This window comes from Protopterus annectens, chromosome 1.part1 (genome assembly GCF_019279795.1).
Source record: "Protopterus annectens isolate FY-2018-M chromosome 1.part1, PAN1.0, whole genome shotgun sequence".
Taxonomy (NCBI): Eukaryota; Metazoa; Chordata; order Ceratodontiformes; family Protopteridae; genus Protopterus; species Protopterus annectens.
Window position 1 is genome coordinate 1,578,861,934 of NC_056726.1, and position 19,122 is coordinate 1,578,881,055.

The 19,122-nt window shown below is 46.7% G+C and overlaps 1 protein-coding gene across 1 annotated transcript in view; it reads left to right on the plus strand.

Moving 5' to 3' along the window:
- Positions 1-19,122, plus strand: part of RRAGC (Ras related GTP binding C) — a 571,600-nt gene that overhangs the window by 316,763 nt on the left and 235,715 nt on the right. The window contains exon 5 of the mRNA XM_044083473.1: positions 16,355-16,497. Within this exon, the coding sequence (XP_043939408.1) occupies positions 16,355-16,497 (143 nt within the window). The remainder of the gene's footprint in view (positions 1-16,354; positions 16,498-19,122) is intronic.

Here is a 19,122-nt window from a genome sequence, read left to right on the forward strand (position 1 = left end):
CATGTTTGATTCTGTTTGGAGTTCTGAAGATGTCTGTATAAACAGATGAAAGCGCTTGACTACAGAATTGATTACAGATATTTGTCAATAAACATTTTGTATCCCTGGCCGAGCTGTGGATTCTTTTGGACTAAACGTGAACCTTTTGGTTACATGGTATAAAAAATACTTCACTGTGATTGATAGATAGACTACACCAATGCAGTAGTATTTGGACTAATGAGAGACACTGCTATAAAACAAAAGGTTTAATCTGCTAACATCCTGCCACTAGAGGGCGTGCTGTAACTTTTTAGTTGTTCCACTTTAATGCACATTTAATGTTGAGATTCTCGTTGAGTCCTGGTGGGGTATCTGCTTCAAGGAGGAGTTGCAGTCTTAATTCCTTCAGCACCAGTAGTTTGTTGCAATCTCTAAAAAACTGCTGGACCTGTTCTAACACTAGAAATTTAAAACGGGCAAAGCCGTTGCAGCTCGTTGAACCGGTCTTCTCATACAAGAAGACCAGAACGCTCAAACAAACCTTTGAAAGGAAAGAGACCCCCATACTCGAGAATGGCGCAGACCCCCATGAGCCTGCTAACCCACAAAACCCCAAAGGTATGGGCCCTTGCAAACATTGTGTAGTCTGCCCTTTTATACACTCAGGCATATCCTACACTTTTCAACACTGCTACATCACGGTGCAGTTCAAAGCCCAGCACGACTGCCACTCAACTTTTCTGGTCTACGCAGCCTACTGCGACCAATGTTTTTCCTTCTACATTGGAAAAACAATTAGAAAGCTCTCAGACAGGGTGAAGGAACACCTTGCAGCCATCAGGCATAATCACAGTTACAATGCATTAAACAGACATGCCACGAGCTGCATATATATATATATATATATATATATATATATATATATATATAGATATATATAGATATATATATATAAAGAGACTCTGGGGAATTTTTAGACTTGCCTCAGCACAGGCCTCTAGCTATACCCCTCTGTTGTGGACATTGTAGATGATGTCTTCATGGGATCAAGTCTTACCCCTGATACTTTACCTCCAGCTCCTAGAAAGCCTGACCGGTACTGTAGAGTACCTGACTCTCACAAATTTCTCTATAAAAATCCTGCTGCGGATCCAGAGACCATTTCCCAGGGACCTAAAGGTATTAAGGCTACTACAGCCAAAAACCGTACCCCTTCAGACAGGGATTCTAGGGCTTTAGACAGATGGAGTAAGAAAGTATATACCTCTGCAATTATTGCCATCAGGGCTATAAATTGTCAGTTTCACATGTTGAAGTACCAGCAGCATATTATGGAACTAATTAAACAAAAAATGTTGATTCCTAACTTGCAGAAAATAAAGATTTACAGGAGTTATTGCATTTTGCAAACCAAGTTGGTAAACATACTTTGCAGTGTGGTTTCGATGCCTTAGAAGCATCTTGCAGGGCGGATGTCACTGGGTCTGGTCTGAGAAGGCATGCTTGGCTGAAGGAACAAATCTTGCCAGACCATGTCAAAGCAAAATTACTAGATGCTCCATTAAACAAAAGCAGAAGTTCTTAAAAAGATGGAGGAAAAAGCTAAATCTATGCAAACTGTTAAAGATTTCTTACAGGTTCAGCCACCTAGAATTCAGTAGGCATTGGCCTTAAAAAAAAAAACTGATGTTAAGTTGTCTATCTTGCCTTCATTCTTGCTGGTTGGGATCGGAGCCGATCCTCTGCTCCGACTCGGCCATCTTCAACAGCTCGAGAGCTGTTTACTGGCTCGAGGCTACCCCATATCCCATGATGCCTGGCGCTAGCTACCCAGATCTCATTTGCCGCTTCAGACTGCGAGGTTGTCTGTCTTAATTTTATTGTATTTTCTATATTTACTAAAAATGTAATCCCTTTATAGTGTACCTAAATTCTTTGGTTGTACTACTTCCCTAGTTGTATTCTTTCAGTAGCATCTATTTCTCCTGTTTGTAAACTCTCGTTTTGCTTAGAGAGTCCCCCCCCCCTCCTTTCCCTTTCACGGTAGCCGTTTAAATTAGAGGCTAAACTTTTTTTGTCTTCTTTAGTTTAAAAAAAGAGTGAACGTTTTTAGATAGATTTGTTCTTCCCTTTAGAGTAGTTCCTGTGTATATACTTAAACTTATTTATTTTCAGTGTGTATTAACCGTATAGTTTATATTGTTAATTAGTTATATCTGCTAGCTTGTTTTTCTTTTTGTGTGTGCGTGTTTGACCTTGGTGTGTGTGTTGTTAACATGTCCAAGGATACTAAAGTGCCTGGATTCAAGAAGTGTGACTCATGCTGTCAGAAGATGTCTCTGACAGCTGGTCACACTTCTTGTGTCTACTGTCTGAGTGCGGTGCACCTGCAGGACTCTTGTTCAGTTTGTCATGTTTTCAGCCCAAGGGTCCTGCAGGAGTGCAAAAATAAGTTAATCCTTCGGGGTTTGCTTAAGCCACAGGATTCGCCGGCCAAGGCTCAGCCTGTGAAATCCTCCAAGCCACTTAAGTCTTCGGCTCCTATTTCTGAGCTGTCGTCGGGTGAAGCACCACCATCCACCTCTGCAACAGCCGGAACCGATGTGCCTCCCTCCCAGCTGGCTCCAACACGTACTTCAGAGCCGTCTGCGAGTCGAAAGAGATCTAGGTCTCCTTCCTTGGAGTCAATATGCTCTGCTCCACGGTCACCTCTGCTCCAATCGGAGCACAGTCATAGGTTCTCTCACTCCTCTCGGTCCTCTAGACTTTCAGATCATGATTTGGAGAGTGTGGTCAGTAGGTTGCTGAAATCGCAGGCCCTAGCTAAAATGTTGTCCAGCCCCTCTCATCAGGTGTCTGCTCCATCCACTTCTGCGGATATTCCTCCTCCGACTCCTCCCTTGAGCTCGGAGCTGGAGTTTGTTGGGGTTCGAGTCGCGGAACCGTCGGCTCAGATCTTCTCCTTTGGTTCCGTCGTCAGCTCCGATCCATTCCCTGGTGCCGTCCTTGGAGGGATCTGGGCACTGGGACTCTGTCGTCATCTCTGAGGGGGGCGAGTGGCATCGAAACCATGTCCGACCCCGCTCTCCCCCTCTGAGCTTCGGCGCAGATGAGCTCTGCTCCTACATCGGCTTCGGAGTCGTCCCCCTCTGTGTGGAGAGGAATTCCGATTTCTTCGGAAACTGAGTCTTCTTTGTGTCCTGGCAGGGATGCCTTCGAGGTCATGAGGAGTGTACTAGCCCCTGAGCCAGTCCCACTATCAACCCCATCGGCTCCTCCACCTATGGTGCCTGCGTCTGCCTCTGCCCCTCCTCCAGACCCCAAGCGTGGGGAACCAGCACTCCAGGGCACCCCTTTGGGTGTTTCTTCCTCTTCCGAGGCCTCCCCTGATCACTCGGAGGAGCTACCTCATAAGAGGAATTGCAAGAGGAAGCACGTTGACTCCCCTGAGTCTGTCGCATCAGATACCGACTTAGAGGATTCGGAAGGGTCCCTGAAATCCCCTCTGAAGATGTCTCCTTTTCAGACATCCTTGAAATCCTTAAGCAGAGGGGGAACTGGAATACCCTAGCCCCTTCCGAGGATGAGTCTGTATTCCTGGACGCATTTGGTTCCCAATCTTCCACCTCTCCTGGGTTTCTCCGCCTTTCGACCCACTTATGTCTGTGGTGGCTCCGAAGGATTGGTCAGCTCCAGACACAGTGGAACCAACCCCCAGGAGACCTGCTAAATTTATAATTGCACCTCAGCACAAACCGTTTTAAACTAAGGGCGTACCTGTTGATGCCATGGTGGTAGCAGCAGCCACAAAGAAGGAGTTGGCAGAAACTTCGTCATCTGTCCATCTTCCTAACAAGGAGTCTAGGACTATGGACAGATATGGGAAGCGAATGTTTGCTTCAGCGACCTTCTCTGTGAGGTCTCTGAATTATTTGTGCCATTTCACCCGCCTTCAGAGGGATCTCCTTAAAGAGCTTGGAGATGCCCTCCAAGATCCATCAGCTGAGGGGGCTCAAGCTAAGGTGGCCTCCCAGCTGGCGACTCTGAATTCAGTTGTTAACTCCTCCATGAGGCTCATTTCTTATGCAGCCGATGGTGCGAGTAGAGCCGCAGGCACAGGCGTTGCCCTTAGGCACGCATGGATGCGGCTATGTAATTTTGCGGAACCCTTCAGAGCGTCTTTCACCAATACCCCCTTTGATGGTTCCACTCTCTTTGGATCACAGGTGAAGGACACCCTAACCAGGTGTGAACAGGAAGGCAAGACTCTCTCTGCCATGGGAGTCCGTTTTTCCACTCCTTCCAGACCATACCCCAAGGGTCAGAAGAGTGGAAAGATGTGGTTCCGCAAATCCCAGGGAGCCTTGCGTGACACACGTGGTGAGTTCCCCTCTAGCGGCAGAGGAGGGAACAATAACAGACGCCGCCCTCGTGGCAGAGGGGGTCCACAGAACCAGGGCAGCAGAGAATTCTTCTCTGAGAAGCCCTTTCAGCATCCCTGAAGGGTTGCCTGGCTGCCCATCTCTGGAGGCAGTCGGGGGAAGACTTTCACTGTACCCCAAAGCCTGGCAGGATCTAACTCAAGACAAGTGGGTACACTCGATCATATCCGGAGGTTACAGGATTCCCTTAGCTCAACCCCCGTTACCGTCAGACAAGTCCCTTCCAGATGTTCCACCCAATCTAAGGGACCAAGCAGCCAAAGAAATTTCAAAGCTGCTACACAAAAGGGTTATCCAGGAAGTCCCAGCAGACCAGCTCGGATCCGGAACTTACTCAAGGTTCTTTTTGGTACCAAAAAAGACAGGGGACTGGAGACCCATTCTGGATCTCAGCAGATTAAACAGGTCTGTACAAAGAACAAAGTTTTGGATGGTCACGCTACAGTCCATTCTACCCTTCCTGGGTCAGGACAATTGAATGTGCTCTGTAGATCTTCAGGATGCATACTACCACATCAAAATGCACAGGCGCTCCAGAAGATTCCTTTGCTTCCGGCTGGGAGCCAGTCATTATCAGTTCAGAGCTCTGCCCTTTGGTCTCACCACAGCCCCCAGGGTGTTCACCAAATGCATGGCAGTGGTTACGGCTCACCTGAGACGTCAGGGATTCCAGGTGTTTCCATATCTAGACGACTGGCTCCTCACTGCTACCACCAGACATCACCTCCTGCAACCCAGAGACTACACTATCAAAAGTTGCTCCAGGCTAGGTATTACAATAAATTTCGAAAAATCTGCATTGTTGCCCTGTCAGAATATCACTTATACAGGTGCAAATTTAAATACAAGGAATATGTTTGCGAGCCTTCCACCAGACTGGTTATCACTAATTCGCCAGCAAGTGCAGATTTTATTAACATGCAAAAGGATTCAAGTCAGGTTCGTCCTCCGAACACTGGGTTCCATGGCATCAGCAATTCTTCTTCTTTTCCTAGCCCGCTTTCACATGAGAATCCTCCAGTGGCTTCAATTCTCACAGTGGTCCTTCCAACAGCTTCCCATGTCTCACAAGATTATGATCACAGAAGCATGCAAGAAGCACCACACTTGGTGGATGGCCTCCCCATCAGTGTCACAGGGCAGACCATTTGTACTATCCCCTCCAGTTGCCACAGTGACATCGGACGCCTCCCTGATAGGGTGAGGGGGGCATTATCAGGGCAGGACAGTCCAAGGCACCTGGCAGACTCACGAGTACCATTTGCATGTAAATGTCTTGGAGATGAGAGCCGTGCTTTTAGCATTGCAAGCCCTGCAGGAGACTCTCCCTCCTGGGACCATTGCAATTCAAATGGACAATATATCAGTGGTGTGGTACATCAAGCAGGGCGGAACCAGGTCCTGTCCTGTATGTCGAGAAGCACTCAGACTCTGGCAGTGGGCGATCCCTTCCCAACATTTTCTGATCGCAACGCACATCCCTGGGAGTTCCAACGTCATCACAGACAAGCTCAGCAGAGCAATTCTCATGCCTCACGAGTGGTCTCTGAATCAGGTAATTGCGGAACAGATCTTTCGCAAATGGGGGCAGCCTTGTTGCGACCTGTTCACCACACCCTTCATCAGCAAGTGCAGCAATTTCTTCTCCCACTTCCCGGCCACTCCCCCAGAGACGCTCTAGTCCACGATTGGCCTCAGGGACTTCTTTACGCTTTCCCTCCGTTTCCTCTAATACCCAAACTCATACAGAGAGCAACTGCGTTGGGTTGCAGAATGAACCTCATTGCCCCTTACTGGCCTCGACAGATATGGTTCCCATTCCTGCATCATTACCTTCTCGAGCAGCCTTGGATTCTGGATCTTATTCCAGATCTACTGATTCATCAATCAGGCAGACTACATCGATCCCTTCAAACACTCCAGCTCACAGCTTGGTTGCTACACTTCCAACCTTAGTCAGGCTTCCTAATATTTCCTCCTCTGTGCGGGAAATTATCTCATCACACAAATCCATGACTAGGAAAACTTATGCTAGCAAGTGGAAACGTTTTTCTTGCTGGGCAGAGGCTAAGAATATAATCCCCTTTTCAGCCCCTGTCCATGAGATTTTGGAATTTTTAGCGGAACTCTTTCATTATGGTACCGCTTCTGCTATAGTCAGGGTTCAGTTGGCTGCCATTTCGAATTTCCATATTGGGTTGTCTTACTGCTGAGGAAGTAAAAGAAAGTCTCTAAGCCTTTTCTTAGAGTCTGAATAATCTTGGCTCTCCCAGTGGAAATGCTCCCTCATGGTATGCAGGGTTTCCCCAAATGGGTAACCCTCAGGAGGAGAAGCTGAAGGAATAGAATCTTCAGCATCAGAATCCTCATACGGAGAAATAGAATATCCCTGTTCTGAAGAGGAATCAGAGGAAATGGAAACCTGATCAGAGGAATCATATTCGGTATCTTGCCTAGGCCTCTTATGAGGGGGATGGGAACCCCTGATCAAAATAATTAGGTCTTCGGCCATTTTCAGCATCTGTTTTTTGGGCACAGAAGTCTGTCCTGGAGAATGCAGTACTTGTTTCCTTGTCTTTAAAACTGCTTTATAGTTGGTCTTGGATGCTTAAGTAGGCTTTATATAAAGTTGTGTAGGTCTGAAAACACCGTCAGAAGCCGATGCCTGCTCAGTGGCTCCAGAGCCATCTGAGGGATTAATTTCCGAAGGACCAATACCTTGAGTATCCAGAGGCCTAGTTGTCTCCACGTGGGAGTCGGAGGCGGCCTGTAGCTCTGAGGTAGCGGGAGTCAGGGGCTGCGAAAGCGCCTCACTGAGCACCAGCGAACTGGCGACTGGCCTAGAAGAGGCTTTGTCTTCGGACCTCAGATGCTTGTCCTTTTCCTTATCCTTGCGCTTTTTATGAATTCTGGTTGTCTGTAGTTCCGACGGCATTATATAGTTAAACCTTCGGCCAAAGTAATGGAATGCAAAATCGTACCGACGCTTTATCGTGCATTAAATCTAGCACAAAACTGACAACTAGCAACGTCATGGTCAGGGACTAGGCATGGAATACAGTAAGAATGAAAATCCTTATGAGGTATTTGCTTCCCACAAGAAATACAATTATTAACTTTTTCTGACATCGGTCTGGAGCAAAAAAAAAGTTTCCCCAATGGGGTACTTAGCTTTATTGAAAACTCTGGATCTGAAATTCAATTTCGAAAATCTCAGGAGTCGGTCGACCGGCACTTGCAAACTGCTTTTGTTTTGGGCACCACGCGGCAAGAAAGACCGAAGAAAATGGTGTTGGCTGAATCTTTTATACCCCTGGCGCACTGATGTCAGGGAAGAGGTGACAGCAACCGACGCCAGACCAGGACTTTGGAATTCAGGCCGACTGCGGGTAGCCTGCCAGCAGGATAACCCAAGTGTAATGACTGCAACAGTGAATACACTCGAACATCTACATTTATGGTAGGTACACAACTGTACTTTCCTCAGCTTTGGGAATCAATCCAAGTGTGATGGCTGCAACAGTGAAACATGAAGAACATAGTACAGTTGTGTGCACTTACCGTAAATGTAGATGTTCGAGTGTATTCACTATTGCAGTCCTGATTACCCTCCCTTCAGCCCCCTGACTTTTCTATACTTTCTGCCTATCTTCTTTTTTGGCCATATCTTATGGCAATGGAATTTACTTTTTACTGGAGGTGTTCCACACCATGTAATTGCTTCCTGTTTTGGGAGCTGCTGACATCTGGAACAAGAAAAACTGATGTAATGGCGTCTGCTGCATGTTTTATACCCATGACGACCTGATGTCATGGAAGAGGCAACAGCATCCAACGTAGAAATCCCAAGACTCTGGTATTTGGGCCGACTGAGGGCTTACCTGCAGGCGGATATCCCAAGTGTGATGAGTTCAGCAGTGAGTACACTCAAACATGTACATTTATGGTAAGTGTACACAACTGTACTATCTAAGTTTACCTCCTTCATTAAAAGGGATCCTAGGACAGCTTAGAAATTAAGGAAAATTCCTAGGAAAAGGTATTCTGAAAAGCCTCATGGGGAAACTCAACATGGTGGCATCCCTTCATGAGCAAAAATTGGACTTCCTGTATAACACCCCTCCCCAGCCCTTAGTCCCACTACTCCTCTTTCCCAAAGGCTGTCCCTCTCTCTGGCCAAGTGGGAAGCTATTACCACAGACAAAATGGGTCCACTCCATTATCAGAAAGTATACCCCCCCCTCCACCAAAGGACATGCCGCAACCTCCTGAAAATCAAATTTCCCTTCTGGTCCCCATTACTCAAGACCTCTTGAACCAGGGCATCATCAAGCCAAGTCCCAAAGGACTTCATGGGAAAAGGGTTTTACTCCAGGATTTTTCTAGTCCCTAAGAAAGAAAGGCAGTGGAAACCTATCCTTGATCTTTCACAAAGTGTTCTGCCTTCATGCCCTTCTGCCTTTCATTCTGTCCCAGTTTTTAGTGTCACTAGATCTGAAGGATCCCCGCTTGCACATACCTATCAGAATTTTTCTTTGTCACCTCCATTTTGTTTACTGCATTGCCTTTTGGTCTTGCCACAATTTTCAGGTGTGTTCACGTAGTGTCCAACTCCTGTAGTAGCTTTCTGTCACACTGAGGGAATCCAAGTTTTCCCTTAATTGGTCAGACTTCTGATCCAGGCTGTCTCTCCAGAAATTATTCTTCAGCATCTACACATCACCCTCAATCTTTCTAACAGGTCTGGGTTTAAATGTAAACTACAAAAATTCCCATTTGGCTCTTACACAGCCACCATCACTATGCTTCCTCTGGCCAGACTTCACATGAGAAAAATCCAGTGATACCTGAAATCTGTGTGATCCCAGCACTGGCACCCCTTGGACACCCTGATCCCCCTCCTCCCTTTTGTCTTAAAGGAGCTGCTGTGGTGGAAGGAACAGGTCATCCTCAACCCAAGACTGCCATTCATACTGCCCCTTCCTCTTCAAGAGGTTCATACAGACTCCTCTGAGGAGGAGTGGGTGGAATGGACAGGATTAAACAGAGTGCAGGGGAAGTAATCTCTGTTCCTGAAGAAACATATCAAGTCTGTACCCAAGCCACTCCTTATGTACCTAGACAACACCACATTGATATGGTACATAAACAGGGAGGCACCAGCCCCCACCAAGTTTGCAGGTTAGCACAAGAGACATGGAACCTGGCACCACAAATGAACCTCACACTGACAGTCATATGCATCCCTTCTCAGGACAGTGTGCTAGCAGGTTCCCCAAGCCATTCCCTGGAGGATCCCCACGAATGGACTTTGAACAGAAAGGTTTTCTTAAATGAGCATTCTTCAGTAGGGGACTCCTCAAATAGACCTCTGCATCATCAGTCAACCATCAGCTTCCCCAGTTCTGCACCAAGGACCCTTGTCCCACAGCCTGGCGGACAGATGACTTTTCCTTCCGGTAGATAAGGAAGTTCCTCTATGCATTTCCTCTATGCATTTCCTCCTCTGCTTCCTCTTCCAAAAATTATTCTTGCGGCACACAAGGAAGCTCCCAAACTGCTTTTACTGGCACTGTTTTGGCCGTGGCAGCGTTAGTTCCACCTGCTGTTTTGCCCGACAAAGGGAAATTGCAGGAGAATTCTTCTTTAACAGGACCTAATAACTCAGTAAAAAGGATTGTCTGACCCTATGAATGACAGGATTTTAATTTCTTGGATACCTTTTCTCTGCAAAATTGGTTCAAGTCCTACCAGAGGCCAGGAGATTTACTAGAGAATCTTGCACTGCTGGTTGGAAAAGGTTTTCCTATTGGTGCTGCAAACAGTGAGGACTTATGCTTATCTCAAGTGCCTGTTGTGCTGCAATATCTCTGCTAGCTAGTTTGATCAGGTTTGACCTACTCCTCCATAAAAGCTCACTTGTTACCCATCAGTGCGCTTTGGTGTGTTGCAGGTATGCATTTTCTGCTGGGCATGGAGTCCGAAATTCAAATGTGGCTATAGTTTCTGCTTTTACAGAAAACAGGCTAGGTATGCTTATTTCACATGCTATTTAGTTTGTGGGGGTAGTTGCATTAATGTTGAGATTTTTATTGTTTGTAATATAAAAAGTCACAAAATAGAAAAGCAAACATTATACATATCTGGAAGTAATTTCATGATATTGGATGCATTAATGTGAAGAGAGAAGACACATTTTCCTTGCCTTTTTTGTTTTAGAAAATATTTTTTAAAGCTGGTGTCTTGTATCTTTATAATACTGATGTTCTTCGTGTTTCACTGTTGCAGTCATCAGATTTGGGTTATCCCTGCCAGGGTAGCCCTTGGCCGGCCCGAATACCAGAGACTTAGTATTTCTGCATTGGTTGCTGTCGCTTGAGGACTGATGTCAGATCATCAGTGGTATAAAGGAAGGCAGCCAACGACATTACCCCAATCTTTCTTGCTGTGGAGTCCGCAGCAGAAGCAGTTCACATGAGTGCAGTTTGGCCACTACCTGAGTTTCGTTTCCGAATTAAAGTTGAAGTCTTCGAAAGCCAAGTACCCTGTTGGGGGATCCTTTTTTCTTGCACTAACTGATGTCAGAAAATGTTAAAAATTGTCTTGCCTGTGTAAAGCAAATACCACAACGGGAGTTACTGCGTCATTTGTCTAGACCCAGACCACGACGTCCCTCATTGTCACTTCTGTGCTTTGTTTAATGCTAGAACTATTCGTCGTCGGGCCTTTATTGTAGCCAGATACTTCGGTTTACAGTCCTTGAATTCCAATATGGCTTCAGTAAGCCATCCAACAGCAGATCTTCTGAAAAAAATGTAAAGCTAAAGACAGAGACCGCACAGGAGCAAACCTTCTGACGATGCTTCCATTAAGCTGGTCATCATTCCTCTGGAACTCAGTGAGTCGCTTTTGCAGCCCCTGATGCCCGCTTCAGTTAATTCGCATGCCGCTACCGAGACACTTTGAGTACGGTATGCTGCCGAACTTTTCTTCGTCTAATGATCCTGCGGTTGTCTCTACCTTGGATGGGTCCGGAGCCGCTGTGCGGGCACCGGCTTCTGAAGGGAGTCCTTCACTACACCAATTCCCGACACAAACCACCGCCTTCTTTCACGGCTACAGTTCTTTCGAAAACAACTGAGTTCCTTAGGCCCAGGGGTCGAAACACCCTAAGAAACAGACTACTCATTCTCAGGCACCTACTCCCTTGCCTCGGTCTCAAATGCTTAAAATGGCAGAAGACCTTATCATTGCTGATTAGGGGAAGCCAAGCCACTCCCTCAAAAAGGAAGAGAGATCTGTCTCCAGTAGTTTTGTCTGAACAAGAGTCAGATGAATCCGATGCATCTGACTATGAAGACATGCAGTCTCTCTCCACATATGAGGATTCTGATGCAGAGGAATCCATTCCTTCAGCCTCTCCCCCAAAGGATTTTTCCTTTGGGGAAACCCTGCATACTTTAAAGGAGCATTTCAAATGGGAGAGTCAAGACTACCCACAATCTAAAAAGATACTGAGAGTTCCTGGACCTTCCACAACACAGGCCCTTGGCCATCCCTCCCAGTCTTTAGATGTGGATGATGTCTTCCTTGAATCCAGCTTGACTCCAGACACCCTCCCTCCTGCTCCCAGAAAACCAGACAGGTACTACAGAGTCCATGACTCTCTTAAATATCTTTTTAAAAATCCATCAGCAGACCCTAAGGTCATTACCCAAGGGCCTAAAGGGATTAAAGCAACCTCAGCTAAGAATTTCACCTCCTCAGATAGGGATTCCCGAGCACTGGACAGATGGGGTAAAGAAAGATAAACACCTCTGCAACTCTTGCTATCAGAGCACTAAATTGTCAGTTCTGTATGCTTAAATATCAGCAACATACCTTGGAACTCCTTAAACAAAAAATGTCCTCCTTTCCTGCATGGGCAGAATCTAAAGATTTACAGGAGTTAATGCATTCTGCTGGTCAAGTAACTAAACACACTTTGCACTGTGGTTTTGATACCCTAGAAGCTTCTTGCTGGGCAGCAGTCACTGGCTCTGTCATTAGAAGACATGCATGGCTTGAGGAAAACCCCCTGCCAGACCATGTCAAATCAAAATTGTTGGATGCACCCTTGCACAAAGATAACTTATTTGGTACTAAAGCAGAAGAGGTCTTAAAAAAGATGGAAGAAAAAGCAACATCTATGCAGACTGTTAAAGATTTCTTACAGGTACAGCTCCCTAGGTTCAGCAGTCATCCCCCCCCCCCCAAACACTGGTCCTTTCCTGCTCCTAGTAAACAGGGCCAGCCCTTGGAAACAGACCTCCCAGACAGCAGTCCCAGGGGTTGCAGAGATCTAAACAGTGGACTGTCTCCACTTCAAAACCAGGGAGTTCTAAGCCCCCCTTATGGTAAGAACTCAGAATGACTCACCCCCTCCCGACCTCGCCTCTGCCCACCTTCACATACCACTAGGAGGAAAACTCTCATTTCACTCAACCACCTGGATTACCAATACCAAGGATCAGTGGGTTTTGAACATTCTCTCTCAGGGGTACAGATTTTCCTTCCACACCCTTCCAACCCCAAAAGGATTCCCAGATCTGTCACCAAATTAGTGGGCAGAGGCTCAAAAGCAAATCCATTTTCTGCTCTCCCTGAGGGCAGTAGAGCACGTTCCTGCAGAGCAGATAAGCCAAGGCTTCTACTCCAAACTTTCTGGTGCCCAGAAAAGAGGGCACCTGGCATCCCATCCTCAATCTATCCATTCTAAACACCTTCCCGGTGATCACAAAATTCAAAATGCTCACCCACCGGCAGTTGCTACCCATGCTCTCCAAGGATGCTTGCCTATCCACCCTGGAACTAAAAGAGGCCTACCTCCACATTCCCATCTGGGAGTCCTGCAGAAAATATCTCCGCTTCAGGGCAGGATCTCAACACTTTCAGTTCTCTGCTCTTCCCTTTGGCTTATCTACTGCTCCCAGAGTTTTTACAAAATGCCTGGCTCTGGCCATTGCCTTTTGCAGACAAAGAATTCAAATTTACCCCTACATAGATGACTGCCTCATTCAAGCAGACAGCCAGAAAAAGCTGCTCAAAGACCTGACCTTTGTAAAGGACCCACTAACCTCCCTAGGGTACACAATCAACGAAAAGAAATCCAGACAGGTACCCACCAAAAGGATAATCTTCCTGAGAGCAAGTCTGGACATAGCATCCTAGATGGCTTGCCTCACACCAGAGAAATTAATTTTCCTGTCAACTTACTTCTCTTAACTCCCACCAGGCCCCAGCTTTCTGCAAGGAAAATCCTGCAAGCCCTGGGGTTCATGGCATCTTGCATACTCCTAATTCCATATGCCAGACTGCATATGAGGAAATTCTGTGGTATCTAAAGAGGCTTTGGTGTCAACACTCCCAAGATATGGGAACTGTTCTACCTATTATTCCTTGCTTGAGGAAGGAATTTCTGTGGTGGGCAACAGCCTGCTCCCACAACAAGGGACTGGTCCCCCCCCCCCACTCCCCACAGCCCAGACCCTCACCACAGACGCATCAGACTATGCTTGGGATGCACACCTGGACAGCAAGTGCATACAGGGCCAGTGGAACCCCCAGCAACTCCCCCCTGCACATCAGTCAAACTCCTTCTCTCGCCAGGGGTTCTCCTGATCAAAACAGACAACACTACTGTGATGTGTTACATCAACAAGCAGGGAGGAACTCACTCCTACCTGCTGTGCAGGCTGACCTTGACCCTTTGGTTCACAGCCTCTTCCATACAACTACACTTGTTAGCACAATACCTACCAGGCTCTCTCAACTCCCTGGCAGACCAATTAAGCAGAAAGCTTTTGGATCCCCACGAGTGGCAGCTCAACAGAAACACTTTCTTCCTAATAACTCAAAAATGGGGGACCCTGGAGATCGACCTTTTTGCCTCCCACACCAGCCATCAGCTCAGCAAATTCTGCACCAGACAGCATCACTGCATGGCATGGAAAGTGGATGCCCTGTCCCTCACCCGGGTAAGCCTCTTGGTCTATGCCTTTCCTCCCCTAACTCTCATTCCCAGGGTACTGCTCAAAATAAGGGAGGAAAACCAAGGACCATTCTCATAACTCCAGACTGGCCCAGACAGCACTGGTACCCCTTGCTGCGCAGCCTGTCCCCGCTGCCTCCATGCACTCTTCCTCAGATTCCAAACCTTGTATGCCAGAGGGAAGGGGAATTCATGCACCCCCAATTGCAGAAGCTCAATTTGGCAGCTTGGCTTATACCCTCACACCTGACCAATCTGCCACCCTCAGTAAACAGGTTCTGGATGTTGTCCGATTGGCCAGACACCCTAGCACCAGAAAGTCTTATGCAGACAAATGGTAAAGGTTCTGCACCTAGATCCAGGCTAAGGGGGCCAATGCGGCACAGCCCTCCATCCCTCTTTTCCTGGATTATTTAGCTGACCTACAACACATTGGTCTGTTTCTCCTCTATTAAAATTCATGTCTCTGCTATTTCTGTTCATTTTCCCACTGAGTAACTGTTTTTTTTCACATCCTCTGATTAAACAGTTCCTCAGAGGGGCTAGCAACTTGAGGACCCCCCCAGAAGGGCCCCAACACCAGCTTGGGACCTTAACTTTGTCTTGGAAAAAATCGCCCTGCCTCCTTTTGAACCAGCTTCTTCTGCAGAGCTAATGTTTCTCTCCTGGAAGACGGCCTTCCTCCTGGCCATCAATTCAGCCAGAAGAGTCTCTGAGCTGCAAACACTCATAGCTGTGGAACCCTTCATAATCTTCCATGCAGACATACCCCTCAGAACTAATCCAGCCTTCATGCCCAAGGTGGTGTCCAACGTGGCTCTCAACCAGTCCATCCATTTGCCCACCTTCTTTCCTAACCATGAAAACAAGGGCGAAAGGATTCTGCACTCTCTAGATGTGCACAGGCAGCTTAGATACTATCTGGACAGGACTGAACCCTTCAGAAATTCTGATCAGCTGCTAGTTAGCTTTGCTTCATGGGCAGAGGGCAAAGCCATCCCCAAGCAAACCATTTCCAATTGGATAGCACACTGCATCTATTTCTGCTACAGACAGCATGGCATGCCTTCCCCCAAGGGGGTCAGGACACATTCCACCAGAGCAGCCTCCACCTCTGCAGCTTTCCTCAGAGGAGTCCCCACCAGGGACATCCTGGAAGCTGCCACCTGGACATCTGTTCACACCTTTACCAAGCATTACCACCTGCCTCTCTTTTCCAAATCCAGGGCAAGATTTGGCTCTGCAGGGTTGCAGGGCATGCTAGCCAGCCCCTAGCTTCCTTGACATCCTCCACTCATTTCCTCAGCTTTGGGAATCTACCCAAATGTGATGAGTGCAACAGTGAAACACAAACATAGTACAGTTTTGTACAGTTACCGTAAATGTAGATGTTCGAATGTCTTCACGGTTGCAGTCCTGGCTTCCCTCCCTCTGTCCCTATTTGTTCTCTTTTTGTTACCTTTCTTCCTTGTTCTCCTTTCCTTACTAGGGACATATTGGTATTTATTTTCCCAATGGTGGGGTTCTGCCACCAGAGCCTGGCCTCCTACTTTGGGGGCGCCTGACAGGTTAGGGCAAGACAAACTGATGTAATGGCGTCAGCTGCCTTCCTTTGTACCACTGACGACCTGACATCAGTCCTCAAGCGACAGCAACCAACGCAGAAATACTAAATCTCTGGTTTTCAGGCCAGCCAAGGGCTATCCTGGCAGGGATAACCCAAATGTGATGACTGCAGCAGTGAAGACACTCTTAACATCTACATTTATGGTAGGTGTACACAACTGTGCTTTCTTAGTGGTGGTAGTTAACAATCTACAGTTATATAATTTTTATTTAGCATATTAATATTGTCTGTAATGCACAGTAAGTTACTAAATAAAACCTTTTTATTTTGCAGAATTCAGGAATTGAAAAAGCATTCCTTTTTGATGTTGTCAGCAAAATCTACATTGCAACTGACAGCTCCCCTGTCGACATGCAGTCCTATGAGCTTTGCTGTGATATGATAGATGTAGTAATAGACGTTTCTTGTATATATGGGTAGGTATTACAAAACACAGAAATACTGTCATAGCCACTGTTTGCTGAAAATTATTTGGTTTTGTTTCTTGACAGGGAATCTAACTCCTCTGTCTTTGAAGAGAAAAATCCTTGTACTGCCTACAGAGACTCTGATGCCAAAGAATCTATTCCTTCTGCATCACCTCCACAGGACTTTTCCTTTGGGGAAACCCTCCACACCCTCAGGGAACACTTCCAATGGGAATCAATGGATTTCCCTCAATCCAAGAAAAGACTAGTTCCTGGACCTACCCCAGCATAGGTCTTTGGCCATCCCACCCATCTTGGAGGTGCTAGATTACCAAGAATCCAGCCTTCCACCTGCCCCCAGAAATTCACCTGACTGGTATTACAGGGTACCTGACTCACATAAATTCCTCTACAGAAATCCTATAGCAGACCCAGAGGTGATTACTCAGGGACCTAAGGGAGTTGAGGCTACCTCTCCAAAGTATCCTACTCCCTACGACAAAGACTCCAGGATCCTAGACAGATGGGGTAAGAAAGTATATACCTGTGCAACTTTAACTATAAGAGCTCTCAACTGTCAGTTCCATATGTTAAAATATCAGCAGCACGCTGTGGAACTTGAAACAGAAAATTTCTGCTTTACCAGATTTTGCCAGTAACAAACAGCAGAATTACTGCACTCTTCATCTCCGGTGGTAAAGCACTCCTTGCACTGTGGGTTTGACACCCTAGAACCTTCTAGCAGGGCCGCTGTGACAGGATCCGTTATCAGAAGACCTGCATAGTTGAAGGAACAACCTCTCCCTGATCATGTCAAAGCTAAAATCATGGATTCACCTTTTGACAAAGACCGCTTGTTCGCACAGAAAACTGAGGAGGTACTTAAAAAGATGGAAGACAAAGCTAAATCAATGCAGACTGTTTTCTTCAAGTACACCCTCCTAGGTTCAGCAGAAATTTGTCCTCTAACCACTGGTCCTTTCCTGCATCAAACATGTAGGCACAAGGTAAAACCAGCAGGGACAGACCCACCAGGGCTCAAACTCAGGGCCAGCAAAGAACTAAACAGTGGCCTCCCTCTAACTCTAGAGCAGGGAGTTCAAAAATAGTTATGTATGCTAAAAACTGTCCATGACTACCTTTCCCATCTCTGCCTGCCTCCACCACACCAAAAGCTAGGAGGAAGGCCATCTCTTTGCCGAGACAATTGGAATTTTATAACAAAAGATCAGTGGGTTTTAAAAATCATTGCTCAGGGGTACAAATTCAATTCCGAGAACTACCACCTCCAAGAGGGTACCCAGACCTACGTCCAAACCAGTGGGCAGAAGCACTAAAACAAGTGCAAAACCTAATAGCTCTAGGGGCAGAAGAACCTGCTCCTCCAGAACATGTCGCAAAAGGATTCTTTTCCAGACCATTCCATGTTCCAGGAAAGAGGGAACTTGGCATCCCATCCTGGACCTATCCTTTCTCAATACTTTCCTGGTAATCCCAAAATTCAAAATGCTTACCTTACAACAGCTTCTACGTATGCTGCCAGACAAAGCTTGGATAGTCACCTTAGACCTAAAAGATGCTTACCTGCACATCCCAATAAGGGAGTCATGCAGAAAATGCATGTGCTTCAGAGCAGGATCACTACACTTTCAATTCTCTGCTTTGCCCTATGGCTTATCTGCTGCTCCCAGGGTGTTCAAATGTCTAGCTCCTGCCATTGCCTTCTGCAGGCAAAGCAATGTACAGATTTACCGTTACCTGGACGACTGTCTCTCCCAGGCAGACTGCAAGGAACTTCTTCTGCAGCACCTCTCATTTGTAAAAACCCTACTCACCTTTCCGGGGTTCACTAGCAATGAAAGGAATTCAGAATAGACACCTACCAGGAAAGTCATGTTTCTGGGAGCTTTATTGGACACAGAACAGCAAATGGCCTTTCTTTCCCCAGAAAAACAAAAGTTTCCTACCAAAATACTTTACTTCTCTGGCTTCCCAAACCCAGCTTTCTGCCAGAAAATTTCTGCAAGCTCTAGGATACATGGCCTCATGCATCGTCCTAGTACCTCTGGCCATACTACACATGAAGAAAATTCAGTGGTACCCAAAGAACCTATGGTGTCAACACACACACAACCTCTGGGCACCTCCCTGCTAGTGATCCCTTGCATAAGATCAGAGTTACTCTGGTGGGCCCAGGCCTGTGGTGTGAACAAGGGACTTCCACTCACCCTCCGTCCGTCAGACCAGACCATAACTACAGATGCTTCGGGCATAGCCTGGGGCGCCCACCTGGAAGGTAGATGCGCCCAAGGTCTCTGGGACACTCAATTACTACCCTTGCACATCAACCAAAAGGAAATGATAGCAGGGCAAAACTCTCTGGCATCCTTCAAACCCTACCTCAAAACGGGGGTTCTTCTCATAAAAACAGACACCACCACAGTCATGTGGTTCATCAACAAACAGGGAGGGACTCAATCTTACCTCCTGTGCAGACTAGCCATGAACCTGTGGCTACCAGCTTCATTCATCAGGCTACATCTTATAGCCCAATACCTACCGGGCATCAACAACACCCTAGAAGACCAATAAAGCAGAAACGTGCTGGACCCACACGAATGGCAAATCCACAGA